Source organism: Puma concolor, chromosome C1 (assembly GCF_028749965.1).
Source record: "Puma concolor isolate L17-30 chromosome C1, mPumCon1.1.hap2, whole genome shotgun sequence".
Lineage (NCBI taxonomy): Eukaryota > Metazoa > Chordata > Mammalia > Carnivora > Felidae > Puma > Puma concolor.
In genome coordinates, this window is record NC_141674.1 from 40,673,310 (window position 1) to 40,689,600 (window position 16,291).

The 16,291-nt window shown below is 35.0% G+C and overlaps 1 protein-coding gene across 3 annotated transcripts in view; it reads right to left on the bottom strand.

Moving 5' to 3' along the window:
* Nucleotides 1-16,291, bottom strand: part of FAF1 (Fas associated factor 1) — a 514,886-nt gene that overhangs the window by 287,242 nt on the left and 211,353 nt on the right. For all 3 annotated transcript variants that reach the window (XM_086716934.1, XM_086716936.1, XM_086716935.1), the window contains one exon: nucleotides 9,981-10,072. In XM_086716934.1, coding sequence (XP_086573060.1) covers nucleotides 9,981-10,072 — 92 coding nt within the window. The remainder of the gene's footprint in view (nucleotides 1-9,980; nucleotides 10,073-16,291) is intronic.

The window sequence follows — 16,291 nt, forward strand, 5'->3', positions numbered from 1 at the left end:
GGTGGCGCAGTCGGTTAAGCGTCCGACTTCAGCCAGGTCACGATCTTGCGGTCCGTGAGTTCGAGCCCTGCGTCAGGCTCTGGGCTGATGGCTCAGAGCCTGGAGCCTGTTTCCGATTCTGTGTCTCCCTCTCTCTCTGTCCCTCCCCCGTTCATGCTCTGTCTCTCTCTGGGTCAAAAATAAATAAACGTTGAAAAAATAATAATAATAATATTTCTGATTTATTGTGAAGATTTAATATCATATATATATGTCATATGTATATATATTATATATATATATACACATACATATATATATGTATATATATATAATATATATATATATACATATATAATATATATATATATATATATATATATAAAAGACTTGGCAAAAAATACCTGTCTTTATAAATGGTAAATGTTGTGTCACTGCCACCTACCAAGCACTTTAACTTCATACTTAACATTTTTATTCTTGTAACTATTATTTATCTTCTATCTCAGTCATTATCTATAATTTGTACTTTGTCACTAACTTTTACTATAATAGCTCCAAAAAGCCAGAACCCAGAAACATTCTCCATTTGCTTCAATCTATTATTCTCCTATCTTTCCTACTGTCACTAAACCTGCTAGCTAACTTCATTTCCATACTTAAACCCTGTACTCCACTCTGCATCCCTGCTATGGACTAAAATGCATTTCCCCTCTCCCCAACCAGAATTCTTATGTTGAATCCCTACCCCCCAATATGACTATTTGGAGACAGTCTTTAAGCGGTAATCAAGATTAAATGAGGTCTTAAGAGTGGGGCCCTAATCCGATAGAATTGGTGTCTTTATAAGAAGAGGAAGAGAGACCAAAACATCCTTGCTCAGTCACACATACCTGCTATCTGTGTTTTCTCTCTCTCGATCATGGGAACTTAGCTCATGGGAGCTAAGCCACTCCCATGCCCTCTTTGGCAACAGCCCTAATTTTGGTTTTATATTTTCAAATTTTTCTTATCTGCTGTGTCTTTCTCCTCGTCTAATTCTCTAGTCTCTTGATGCTACTCATCCTTCAACTTCTTCTCTGCATAGTTGACTTTTCTGAAATAACAGTAACTCCAATTCCTCACTTCTCTCTTATCTCTTAAAATCTACTATAATCTGGTTCTCATTTTTTCTATCAGAAATAATCTCAAAAAAGTCATCAATTACTTACATGCCAAACTCAATGACCTGTTAAATCATTATCATCCTAATAGGACTACACTGCAGTATTTTGAACCATTGCACTTTAAGATAAAAAAAATATATAGTAGTACACATTTCTCAGTTCTAAACATGACTTTGAATTGCATATGGACACACACCAGTGAAAAGCTCCATTGGCAACTAGGACATGTGGGTTTATAAATAGGTATTTGTGTGTCATCTATACATATTTGGAAAGTGAAGGACTGAGAGTAGGTATCAGGGAGACGTTACAGTAGGAGGAACTGCTGAGAACAGAACTCCCAGGAACACCAACCTTTAGAGTAGATGGAAAGAGAAGCTTACTGAATGAATCAACCTGAGTGGCAGAGAGAACACTAAGAGTGAGTCGTATCTAAGCAAAGTTTCTGTAAAGAGATGAATTAAAAAAAAAAGCCTAATACTTTTAATGAAAAGTATATAAGCTCACTGAAAACAGAACTTATTTTTAAAAAAAGGTTAGAGTGGGAGAGAGCCAAAGCATAAGAGACTCTTAAAAACTGAGAACAAACTGAGGGTTGATGGGGGGTGGGAGGGAGGGTAGGGTAGGTGATTGGCACTGAAGAGGGCATCTTTTGGGATGAGCACTGGGTGTTGTATGGAAACCAATTTGACAATAAATTTCATATATTAAAAAAATTTTAAAAAAAAGGAAAACAGAACTTATTTTTATTCACTATGTAACCAATAAATCTTGGATAGACTAAAATTTTTCCTATAATAATATGAAACCTGTATAATTAACCGGTTTTTTTCCCCCTTGCTAATTTTACTATCACTGATAGTATAGTCTGAAGTTTTGCCATTGAGGTACTATTTCACCTATTAATTAGTGAAATCTTATTAAAAAGTGTTTTTAAATGATTTTCAACTGTTATAAAAGTTAGGATTAAAGAGTTTGCTCTTAAATTTTCAGAAAGCTTGATATTCTATTTCCTGAAAAATATAATTTACATTCAAATATAATTCTAAATGTAATTATAGATCTATATATAATTTTCTGCTCTTAATGTTTTCTTTTTTCAGAAATTGTAAATACATAAAAGACTCAATTACCAGGCACCCCCTAGTGGTAGTAAAATCAAGAAAAAAATTCTTATAGGACACGGTTTAAAATGTACTGTTCTCTATATGTACAGTTCTTGGGGTGCCTGGATGGCTCAGTTGGTTGAGCATCCGATTTTGGTTCAGGTCACAATCTTGCCATTCTTGAGTTCAAGCCCCACGTTGGGCTCTGTGCTGACCAGGCAGAGCCTGGAGCCCACTTCAAGTTCTGTGTCTTTCTCTCTGTCTCTTCCCCACTCATCATCTGTCTCTGTCTCTCTCTCTCAAAAATAAACAAACATTAAAACAATTTTTATCTACAGTTCTCATCAAACTTTGAAAATAAAATGGTTTATAAGTAAATAATTTAAGAGCATGTTATTTTATATCTACATTTTAATAAATGATTAAGGATACATTGGAAAAAAAAAAAGGGAATTACACACTGAAATTTCATGAATATTCCTGAGAAGAACTACAATGAGTGAACTAATGTAATGCCCTTCAAAGAGTATATAACAATTACAAGGAAAAAAAAATCTCAATCTAAACAACTGCCTCCAAAAGAAAAGGCGTATTTACTTTTTTAATATTTATTTATTTTGAGAGAGAGTGCAAGCACAAGTGAGGGACAGGGAGAAAAAGAGGGGGAGAGAGAGAATCCCAAGCAGGCCCCACACTCAGCACAGAGTCCGACGCAGGGCTCAATCTCACGACCGACCATGAGATCATGACCTGAGTCAAACTTCAGAGTTGGATGTTTAACTGACTGAGCCATCCAGGTGCCCCAAGAGAAGACATCTTTAAAGTCTTATACATTTGTGTCAAGAATCCGAAAGCCATATTAGATGGAGAGTCACAGAGACTTCAGAGTGAGAAGTATTTACTATTGACCTTGAACAATCCAAAAGTCTTCTAAATACCTCAATTTCCTCATTTATAAAATAGATGAATCAAAATCACGCTGCATACTAGCAGGGTTATTTTACTATTTAATAAATTACTAATGGTAATTAATTACTAATGGTATTTATCAGCATAAATAAATCATTTTATTTACTGTGCTTTGCAATTTATGCATTTACATATAATGTACCACTCCTGCTTAATGAATTTTTACAACCACACTGATAACTAAAAACAATGCTTCCCATTTTATAAATGAAAAATCTAGGGCCGCAGCTAAACTGGGAGAGTAATCTAGGATTTTTCTCATTATACCTTAGTGTCCTTTGTCTGGAGAAATAGATTACAATCATAATACTTTCCTGACTTGGTTATAATAAACTTTGTCTAGGAGTGACACTATAATACCATATTGCCTGGTCTGATTATAGAAGACTGATACTTTATAAAGAATGAACCTAAAGTTTGCCATTTCACTGGAACTGCAATGGTAAAATCTAGCAGCAGGACCTCATCATAGTCTTCCACTGCAATTAACAAGCAGGTTATTATCCAACTCTTCTCCATCTTCTAATATACATTGACTCATCTCAGAGAAAAAAATAATAATAAAACCAATTAAACATCAAATGAACCACCTAAATAAAATAAACTATTTTTTTTTCAAAATTCCCAAATCTGAGATGAAGAAAGGAATGGGGACATTATATATATATATATATATATAAATTCTCCTATTTACAACAACCAATTCCAGAGTTCTTCTATTCACTTGCCAATTCTCAAATAACATTAAGAATCAGAATTACCCCTTATTTTATCCTGTTTAGATTATAAATTAGGTAACAAATTACAAACTTTATCTACCAGATTAGATAATATGATATGTTATATAACTCAATAGGAAATTTGTTTTTAGAGTCTACTATATAGTTACAATGTTGAAAACATATTTTTAATGTTTTATTTATTTTTGAGACAGAGAGAAAGCATGAGCAGGAGAGGGGCAGAGAGAGAGGGAAACAAAAGATTGGAAGCAGGCTCCATGCTGACAGCAGTGAGCTCCATGTTAGACTCAAACTCATGAACCATGAGATCTTCAACAGAGCCGAAGCTGGACACTCAACCAACTGGGCCACCCAGGTGCCCCTGAAAACTTATTTTTATTTGGTAGAATAAAAAATTAAAATCACAAGTTAAAAATAATTATAACCATTAGCTTTTAAGGTTCTAAATGAATTTTTTTAATGGTCTCCCATGAAATCAAAATTCAGATATACATCACCAAAAAAAAGTGAAAATAATCTCTAGTTTTACTGAAAGATACATTAGATTAACACACTAAGAGAAAAACACTTGGATTTTAGTTAGACTTTAATAAAATATGCATTGATATGATTTTTCATTACAAGGAGCCTCTACATGTCCTTCCTCCCCCCAGATAGTTTGTGCTTCTGTATCTTCTGTTTGGCTTTGAATTCTTCTGTCTTACTGTTCCAACAAAGGAAACAGCATCAGTATAACTTGGTAAAAATCCATAAAGCCAAGTTGGAAGATGGCAGCAGAGTATGAGAACCTGAAGTTTGCCTTGTCCCAGGAATACAGCTAGATAATTATCAAATCATCCTAAATACCCTAGAAATCCACCTAAAGACTGGCAGAACAGACTCCACAATGAAAGGCAGAGAAGAGGCCAATCAAAGAAGGTAAGACATGTGGAGACACGGTTTGGGAGAAAACTGGATTTGTGGCTGCTGTGGTGAAAAGGGATCCCTGGTCTCGGATAAAGGTGAGAGACAGACCAGCACAAAGGGGAGCACATGGGGAAAACAAATTCCCATAGCAATTGGCTAGGAAAGCAAAAAGGGCCAGATTTCCTACAATTAGTAGATCTTAAGGCCTGGAAGTTTTGTTTGTTTGTTTGTTTGTTTGTTTGTTTAAGTAGGCTTCATGCCCAGCATGAAGCCCAACATGGAGCTTGAACTCACAACCGTGAGATCAAGACATGAGCTAAGATTGAGTTGGATGCTTAACTAACTGAGCCACCCAGGCAACCCAAGCCTGAAGTTTTAAAGGTCATCCAGCTTGGGGGAATAGAGCCCAAAGGGCATTGCAATGCTCTTGGAGAGAAGGCAGTCAAATAATCCAGGGACACATAGAATGGAAACAGTGATCTGAAGACCACCTGGGGCACACAGTAGGCAGGCTATTTGCTCATTTCAGAGCACATCCCAGAGAGGCAGCATTCACAGAGACACCACTATAGGAACAAAGGAACAGACCAACACCATTTCACTCACTTCCCCTCAGCATGAGCAGGGTCACGGACCACCTGCAGGGACCAGTGCAGCACGGACACTCATGACCTAACTTGCTTACACCAAGCCCCACCCCCATGCTCCAAAAGAACCACCCTTCCCAGTCATGCTTGTATAAGAGTTCAGTGTGACAGCCTCTGGCTCCAAAAGATCAGCCCAAACCTGTGCTCACACCTTATCTCCAAACACGGGAGTTTTTTGGAGCTTCAAGTTCCACAGTGGTAGCAACAGGTCTCATTTCACAAATACACCAGAGCACACCTAGTTAAAAGGTGTCACATTCAGGCAAAGGGCCAAACACTGCCCACAACAGGCAAAGAGAACCTCTACAGATGACTGACCTGGGGATAAAGCAGCCAGAACGAAACAACAGAGTGCACATAAAACACACTGTAGACACTACTGGAATCACCAGACCCTGGGGGAGAAGGAATAATACACAACAGGGCACTATAGGATCTCTTCTTCAGAATGCTATTATACTCAAGAACAGGATACACAGCTGACCTACCACACAGAAATAGGGATAGAAATTAAGACAGAAAGAAAAGATAGAAAAACTTATCAAAAATGAAAGAACAGGACAAGGCCATAACCAGAGTTCTAGGTGAAACAGATATAAGTAACATGCCTGATAGAAAATTTAAAGTAATGATCATGAGAATTACTCACTGCACTTGAGAAAAGAGTAGAAGGCATGAATGAGACCCTTAACACAGAGATAAGGAATAACAGCAAAGATAAAGAGCTTGATAAATGAAATAAACATACTTGATGGAATGAACAGCAGGCTGGAAGAAGCAAAGGAATGAATTAATGACCTAGAAGACAGAGTAATGGAAAATAATCAAGCTGAACAAAAGAGAGAAAAAAGAATTATTCAAAATGAGAAGACTGACGGAATTCAGTGACTCCATCAAACATAGTAACATTAGCATTATAGGAGTCCCAGAAGAAAAAGAAGGAAAGGGGGTAAGAGAATTTATTTGAAGAAATAATAGCTGAAAATTTCCCAAATCTGAGGAAGGAAACAGATATTCAGAGCCAGGATAGGCACAAAGAACCCCATCAAAATCAACAAAAGCAGATTCACAACAACACATATTATAATTAAAATGCCAAATACAACGATAAAGAAAAAAATTTAAAAGCAGCAAGAAAAAGAAGACAGTCATTTATATGGGAAAACCAAAAGGGCTGGCAGGGGATACTTCAGCTGAAACTTTCTAAACCAGAAAGGAATGGCATGATAAGTTCTAATGCTAAATGGGAAAAATGTGCAGCCAAGGAGACTCTATCCAGGAAGGCTATCATTCAAAATAAAAGGACAGATAAAGAGTTTCCCAAACAAACAAAAACTAAAGAAGTTCATAACCACTAAACCAGCCCTGCAAGAAATATTGAGAGACTCTTTGAGTGGAGATGCAAAAGTGACATGATAAAGGTAGGAAACACAAAAATAGCAAAAATAAATATATCTGTAACAACCAGCCAAGGAAGTCACAATATAAAAAGATGTAATATATGACATCATATTTCTCAAACCTGGGAGAAGAGGAATAAAGAATTGGTTCAAACTTGAAAGGCCATCAACTTAATATAGACTGCTATATGCAGAAGGTGTCATATACAAACCTAATGGTAACCACAAATCAAAAACTACTAATACATATGTAAAGAATAAAGAGAAAGAAATACAAATATATCACTAAAGAAAACCAGCAAACCATGAAAGATAGAAAGACAGGAAAGGATCAGAGAAAATCTTCAGAAACAAACACAAAACAAGTAATAAAATAACAATACATAGATGGACAAAATAATCCAACCTAAAGACACCAGCACATTGAAAGTGAGGTGATGGAGAAATATTTATCATGCAAATTGTCAAAAGAAAGCCATATTAGTAATACTTTTATCAGACAAAATAAAGTTTAAAACAAAGACTATAACAAAAGACAAAGGAAGAGACTATATATATAATAAAAAGGACAATCCAACAAAATATAACAATTATAAATTTTATACATCCATAATGGATAGACCCAAATAGTTACTAGATAGACCTAAAATAGTTACTAGATAGACCTATTATTATGTATTAGAAGGAAAAAATTACTCTTTTTCTCTCATACACTACTCACAGAATACTTCTGGCTATGAAATGTGTGTTTACTATGTTTGTTTACTAACAAACATAAAGGAACTAATCAAGGAAAATACAATACTAGGAAGAGACTTTAACACCCCACTTACATCAATGGATAGATAATCTAAACAGAATATCAACAAAGAAACAATGGCTTTGAATGACACAATAGACCAGAGAGATTTACCAGATATATTCAGAACATCTTATCCTAAAATAGCATAATACATATTCTTCTCAAGTTCCCATGGAACATTCTCCAGAAGAGATCCACAAAACAGGTCTTGTCAAATTTAAAATGATCAAAGTCATACCATGCATGTTTTCTGACCAGAAAGCTATGAAACTAGAAACCAATCACATGAAAAAAAAGTCTGGAAAGCGCAGAAATACATAGAGATTACATAACATGCTATGAAACAATGAATGGATCAACAAAGAAATAAAAGAAGAAATTAAAAGGTACATGGAAACAAATGAAAATGAAAATACAATGGTTCAAAACATTTGGGATGCAGCAAAAATGGTTCTAAGAGGGAAGTTCACAGCAAAACAGGCTTGCAAGAAAGCAAGAAAATGTCAAATAAACAACCTAACCTTATACCTAAAGCTACAAAAAGAACAAACAAAACCTAAAACCAGTCAAAGGAAGGGAATAATAAAGATTAGAGAATAAATAAATGATAAAGAAACTTAAAAAAACAATAGAACACATCAATGAAACCAGGATCTGGTTCTTTGAAAAAAAAAAAATCAGTAAAATTGATAATCCTCTAGCCAGATTTATCAAGGAAAAAAAAAAAAAAAAAAAGGACCCAAATAAAATCACAAAGGAAAGAGGAGAAGTAACAACAAACACCACAGGAGCATAATTATAAGAGAATATTATGAAAGACTATGTGCCAACAAATTGGACAACCCAGAAGAAATAGGTAAGTTTCTAGAAACATAACCTACCCAAACTGAAACATGAATAGAATGTTTGAACAGACCAATTACCAGCAAAGAAATTGAATCAGTAATCAAAACACTCCCAAAAACAAAAGTCCAGGACCTAATGGCTTCATAGGTGAAGCCTACCAAATATTTAAAGAAGAATTATTACCTATTCTTCTCAAACTATTCCAAAAAATAGAAAAGGAAGAAATATTTCCAAATATTGAACTTGTGTCTAATGTGGGGACAATTTTAGAGGACTAAGCCCCGAACCTATGGGATTTTATGCTGTCTTCAGGTAGATAATATCAGAATTAAATTAAAATTGTAGAACTGGTATTGAAAAATTGCCTGGTGTGGGAGGGAAAGAACACCACACATTTCATAGCCAGAAGTATTCTGTGAGTAGTATATGAGAGAAAAAGAGTAATTTTTTCCTTCTAATACATAATAATAAAGATATTTCATAGGTGGGAGGGGAAAAGGTTGACAATATTCATAGTTTAAGCACACAGGTCTCTACCACACAAAATCACCAAATTGTATTAAGAAAGAAAGAAACATGTATAAAAATTGTGAGAATCTAAAACCAAATGTAGTTCTGGAGTGATACTGTACTCACAAACATTATTACTCTATTACTGGCATAATCATTTACTTTGGATCAGTTTGCTTTATCTAGCATTAACAATGTAATATATAATTTAATATTAAAATATTTTAATCATTCTATAAATGTCTTGAGTTTCAAGAATAATGAAAAAAGGATAAGATTCTTTATTTCAAATAGAAAAGCTTAACAAAAATGTATCAGTGCTTTTCAAACCCTATTCTGCAGGACCTGATGAACTTCCCTCAAAAGTATGCCTTCTTTAGCCATGGGGAAAGCTAGAGTTCCATTTACTCAATCTCTTCCTTCTAATACTAGTCCCTCCCCTTCAAACAGAGCAGCACTTTTTTTTTTTTTTTTTTTTTTAATTTTAGAGAAGGAGATGGAACAAGCTGGGGAGGGTCAGAGAGTGAAAATGTTAATGAGGTTCAGTGCTCAGCACAGAGCCTGACATGGGGCTCAATCTCAGGACTCTGAGATCATGACCTCAGCCAAATTGAGTCAGACGTTTAACCAAGTGAGCCACCCAGACACCCCAGACCAGTAGCATTTTTGACTATTTTTTCCATAATGGAGTTTTGCTAAAGATTTTCTTTGGAAAAAAATTCCACCACTAAAATCAAACAAACCATCCAGACCAAAATAGTTTGAAATTTTATATAGTTAATAGTTGGTGGTAAGTTTATGCTTCAACAAGATTTTGATTCGATTTCATTTTGATATTTACATACAGCTTAAAGCAATGTAACAATCAAGCTTTCCATTTCAGACTCCCAGGAAAAGTAAACACCTTACCCAGCATGACTAGATGATGAAGGTGGTGGCAAGTCTGGTGTAAGGACATAAAGACTGTTGTTTTTTGGCAAATGTAGCGATTTTAAGACCGTCTGGAAAAGAAAAATTAAAAACAAAACAAAAAAAATGACTGTTGATTGTACATTATTCATTTTTTCCCTAAAGTTCTTGAAAATTTTTCAATATTATAGCTTACCTTTTCATCTTTTGATAATTTCCTAAATATGATAATGCAGAGTGACTGAATCCAAATAATTTGTTTCTCCCATATACAAGTGAGCATATAAGTATGAACATTAAAGATAAAACGCAAATTCTTTAGCTCATGATGAAATACAACTAGATAAGAACACAGCTGAGAGTCATTAATTTCTTCATTAAAGAAGTATATCCTTGAAACTAATACGCACTTCTTCAAGGATCATTATAACAAAAATTAGCATACTGTAGGTTTTCAGAGATCACAAGACCTAGAAAAGATTATAAGCAAGCACCTCAACCCAAAGACTTTAAAGATAAGGAACTGCAGCCCAAGAAGTAAACTGACTTGGGTAAGGGCTCTAGTAAGTGTTACCTGGGTACCTTAGCTCTTACTCCAGAGAATTTTTTTGTTAAAATATTCCATCTAGGGTGAATAAACTACTCTTGTGATACATCTGAACTATATCTTGAAAGCCACACAAAACTTTAGTACAATTTTTTGCCATAAAAACCCTACATACCTTTTGCACTCCTAACTTGATGGTAAAAACTTACTAACATACTTCAAACTTTTTTTTTTTTTTGACAGAAAAACATATTAAGAAACACATTTTACATCTTTACATCGTAACCCAGGGCATACATATTTATTAAACAGATACTTACTGAGCTACCTACTCTGTGACAGGACAATTGTAAACACTGAGGGTATAGTGGTGAACAGAACGGTCTAAATCCCCTGATGGTATAGAGTTTTACAGTTTAGTACGAACAAATAAAGTTAGCAACCTATATAGTTGAATATTAAAACTTGATAATTCTTTGGAATAAACATAAATCAGGGAAGGGAGGATGAAGAATATGGGGGTGTGAGTTATGTAATTTTACACTGGGTGGTGAGGGTGGTTCTCACGTGGGGAATATGGCTTTTGAGCAAAGACTTAAAGGGGTGAGGAAGTAAACCATGAGAATATACAGAAAAAGAATATTACAGGCAAAGAAAACAACCAGCACGAAATACTTAATGAACAACAAGGAGTCTGATGTAACTGAAGTCAAATGAGCACTGACTGAGATGGGTCACAGAAAGAACAGTGATGGTAAGGACAGGAAATATGTTGAGGTATTTAGGCTAATGTAAGGGCTTTGACTTTTACTCTGAATGAAATGGGAAACTACTGAAGTGACAGGATTACTTAAATGATTCATGTTAAAATGAATCATTTAAATAATACATACATACATAAATTTGTTAGCTGTGTTGAAAACACTTGGGAAGGGGTTGGCAGAGGAGGACAGAAGCACAGAAGAGACTAATGGAATATACTAAGATAAGGATGATAATGGTTTATACCAGTGTGATAGAAGTGATGTAAAATAGCTGGATTCTAGATATATTTTGAAAATAGTATCAAAGAGATTTCCCGACACATTGGATACAGTTTCTGACAGAAAGGAGTCAGTAATGATCCTAAAGATTTTAGACTGAGTAACTGGAAAGATGAAGTTGGTATCAATTCAAAGGCAAGACTGAAGATGAAGACTTCCATTTTGGGCAGGTAAGTTTGAAATGTGTATCAAGCATTTAAATGGAGAAGATAAGCAAGTGGATATATCAATCTGGAAAGCCGGGAACAGGTCTGGAGTGGAAATATAAACTAAAGATATAAAACTGTGCATATAGATGCACTTAAAAGTCATTACACTGGACAAGATTACCACTGAATTTAGTCACGTGGTCACTTCACTGGTGACTTTGACAGAAGCACTAGCAATTCTTTGCTTAGATTGGGCTATGGAGAAATGGGGATAAATAAATTAGAGACAAGAAATATAAACAACTCTCTGGGGAAAGTTTTGTTATCAAGGGGACTAGAGGAATGCAGTGATTGTTAGAAGAGGAAGAAAAATAGAAGACATAACATTATGTTTGTGGTTATGCTCTACTAGAGGTAATGGTCTATTAGAGAAAAATACCAATGATGCAGGAAGCACAGGGAAGAATTAGGTCAAATCCTTGAATAGGCCAGAGGGGATAAAGAATGCAATCCAAAGCAAACATGGAGGCGTGGTCTTCGATAGGAGACTGGACAAGCCATATAGAGTAACAAAAGGAGAATACTTTTGTTAAATGCAGGTAAGTAAACAGAGACTAAGCTGGGAATTTGTAGAATTTTGCTTATATTGCCTTTATTTTGTCAGTGAAACAAAACAGGAAAGAAAGGCATCAGTTGAGAGTGAGAATAAGGGAAAGGTGCTTTAAAGGCCTGAGGAGAGGACAAGTACAAAATAACCATTTAGGAGTGTAGATAAACCAGGTAAATATACTGTGACTGCCTAGCAACATTAAGGGGCTCTCTAAAGACCATGGTCATGAATTTAAAGGTACACCAACACCATGATTTTATTTGTCTGCAGCCACTTTTAGCTGTAAGGCACAGAATAGATGGAGTTGGATTTATCAAAAGTTAGGATTTTTGTCATGCAGGATCTTTAAAGGAAGAGTTGGGATTATACACAAGAAAGTGATTATAATGATTAACCGTGGGATTTATTTTTGGATACAGAAAGAATTTGTTTTTATTTCCCATTTTTACAAAATTTTTTTACTATATTCTCTTGTAAACTTTTTTATTCTATTTTACTTTCTTCATTTCATTCTATTTTATTGTATAATTTTTTATTTTAAATGTTTTACCTTTTTTTTTCTTTTCTTCCCCTTTTTTCTCTATTCTATCAGCTTCTTTCAAAAACCAGAGCAGAGCACACCTAGCATCTAGCTCCCTTTATTTGATTTTTTCTGTTGGTTTTAATTTTGAAACTTTTATTTTTTTTATTTCACTAATACTTTTCCTTCCTCCAAAATGACAAAATGAAGGAATTCACCTCAAAAGAAAGTACAGGAAGAAAGGATAGCCAGGGACTTAATCAACACAGATATAAGCAAGATGTCTGAACTAAAATTTAGAATCATAATAATAAGAGTATTAGCTGGGGTTGAAAAAAGCATAGAATCCCTTTCTGCAGAGATAAAAGAAGTAAAATCCAGTCAGGAAAAAATTAAAAATGCTATATCTGACATGCAATCTCAAATGGATGCCACAGCAGCAAGGGTGGATGAATCAGAGCAGCGAATCAGTGATATAGAAGACAAAATTATGGAGAATAATGGTGCAGGAAAAAGAGGGAAAGTAAGGCAAAAAAGCACGATACAAGACATAGAGAACTCAGTGACTCATTAAAAAAGAAAGGCATCTGAAACAAAGGAGTCCCAGAAGATGAAGAGAAAGACAGAAGGGGTGGGAGGTTTATGTGAGCAAATCATAGCAGAAAACTTTCCTAAACTGTGGAAAAGACACAGACATCAAAATCCAACAAGTACAGAGAACTCCCACTAGATTCAACAAAAAACGACCATCAACAAGGCATATCATAGTCAAATGCACAAAATACACAGACAAGGAAAGAAATATGAAAGTAGCAAGGGGAAAAAAATCCTTAACCTATAAGGGAAGAGAGATCAGGTTCACAGCAGACCTATACACAGAAACTTGGCAGGCCAGAAAGGAGTGGCAGGATATATTAAGTGTGATGAACCATAAAAATATGCAGCCAAGAATTCGTTACCCAGCAAGGCTGCCATTCAAAATAAAAGGAGAGATAACGAGTTTCCCAAACAAAAACTAAAGGAATTCATGACCACTAAACCAGTCCTGCAAGAAATTTAAGGGGGACTCTTTGAGGGGAGAAAAGATGAAAAAACAAAACAAAACAAAAAACAAAAACAAAAATACACCAAAGACAACAAAGGACCAGAGAACACCATCAGAAACTTCAATTCTACAGGCAACAAAATGGCAATAAATTCATATCTTTCAGTACTCACTCTAATGTCAATGGGCTAAAGGCTCCAATCAAAAGACACAGGGTATCGCATGGATAAGAAAAAAAAGATCCTTCTATATGCTGTTTACAAGACCCATTTTATCTCTAAGGACATCTTCATATTGAAAGTAAGGGGATGGAGAACCATCTATCATGCTAATGGTTGCCAAAAGAAAGCCAGAGTAGCCACACTTATATCAGACAATGTAGATTTTAAAATAAAGAATGTAGGGGCACCTGGGTAGCTCAGTCAGTTAAGTGTCCAACTTTGGCTCAGGTCATGATCTCACAGCTTGTGGGTTCAAGCCCCGGTTGGGCTCTGTACTGACAGCTCAGAGCCTGGAGGTGCTTCAGATTCTGCGTCTCCAACTTTCTCTGGCCCTCTCCTGCTCGTGTTCGTTCTCTCTCTCTCTCTCTCTCTCTCAAAAATAAATAAACGTTAAAAAAAATTTTTTTTTAAAGAATGTAACAAGAGATGAAGAAGGGCATTATATCATAATTAAGGGGTCTATCCATCAAGACCTAACAATTATAAACAGTTATGCCCCAACATGAAACACCCAAATATATAAACCAATTAATCACAAACATGAAGAAACTCATTGATAATAATGCTATTATAGTAGGGGAATTCAACACTCCACTTACAACAATGGACAGATCATCTAGGCAGAAAATCAACAAGGAAACAATGGCTTTGAATGACATCTTGGACCAGATGGACTTAACAGATATTCAGAACATTTCATTCTAAAGCAGTGGAATATGCATTCTTCTCAAGTACACATGGAACATTCTCCAGAATAGATCATATACTGGGACACAAATCAGCCCTCAACAAGTAGAAAAAAATCAAGATCATACCATGCATATTTTCAGACCACAACACTATGAAACTTGAAATCAACTACAGGAAAAAATTTGGAAAGACCATGAATACTTGCAGATTAAAGAACATTCTATTAAATAATGAACAGGTTAACCAAGAAGTTAAAGGGGAGTTTAAAAAGTACATTGAAGCAAATGAAAATGATAACACGACTGATCAAAACCACTGGCATGTAGCAAAGGTGGTCACAATAGGGAAGTATATAGTAATCCAGGCCTTCCTAAAGAAGGAAAAAAGGTCTCAGATATACAACCTAACCTTAAACCTTAAAGAACTGAAAAAAAGAACAGCAAAAAGAACTCAAAACCAGCAGAAGATGGGAAATAATAAAGATTAGAGCAGAAATCAATGCTATCTGAAAAAAAATAAATTAATTAAAAAAAAATAAAAATAAATAAATAAATAAATAAAGTAGAAAAGATCAATGAAACCAGGAGTTGGTTCTTTGAAAGAATTAACAAAATTATAAATCCCTAGCCAGTTTGATCAAAAAGAAAAAGGACCCAAGTAAATCAAATCAAGAATGAAAGAGGAGAAATCATAACCAACACAGCAGAAATACAAACAATAAGAGAATATTATGATCAATTATATACCAATAAATTGGGCAATCTGTAAGTAATAGACAAATTCCTAGAAACATATAAATTACCTAAACTGAAACAGGAAGAAATAGAAAGTTTGAACAGATCCATAACCAGTAAAGAAATTTAATTAGTAATAAAAAACCTCCCCCAAAACAAGAGTCCAGGGCCAGATGGCTTTGCAGGTGAATTCCACCAAACATTTAAAGAAGAGTTAACACTTATTCTTTTGAAGCTGTTCCAAAAACAGAAATGGAAGGAAAACTTCCAAACTCATGCTACAAGGCCAGCATCACCTTGATTCAGAAACCAAAGACCCCATTAAAAAGGAGAACAATGGACTAATTTCCTTGATGAACATAGATGCAAAAATCCTCAACAAGATACTAGCCAACTGGAGTCAACAATACATTAAAAGGATTATTCATTGTGATCAAGTGGCATTTATACCTGGGATGCAGGGCTGTTCCAATATCTGCAAATCAATCAATGTGACATATCACCTTAACAAAAGAAAAGAATAAGAACCACATGATCCTTTCATTAGATGCAGAGAAAGCATTTGACAAAATACAGCACCCTTTCTTGATAAAAACCCTCAAGAAAGTAGGGATACAAGGATCATACCTCAAGATCATAAAAGCCATATTTGAACGACCCAACGCTAATCTCATCCTCCATGGGGAAAAAACTGAGAGCTTTCTCTCTAAGGTCAGGAACATGACAGGGAAGTACACTCTCACCACTGTTAT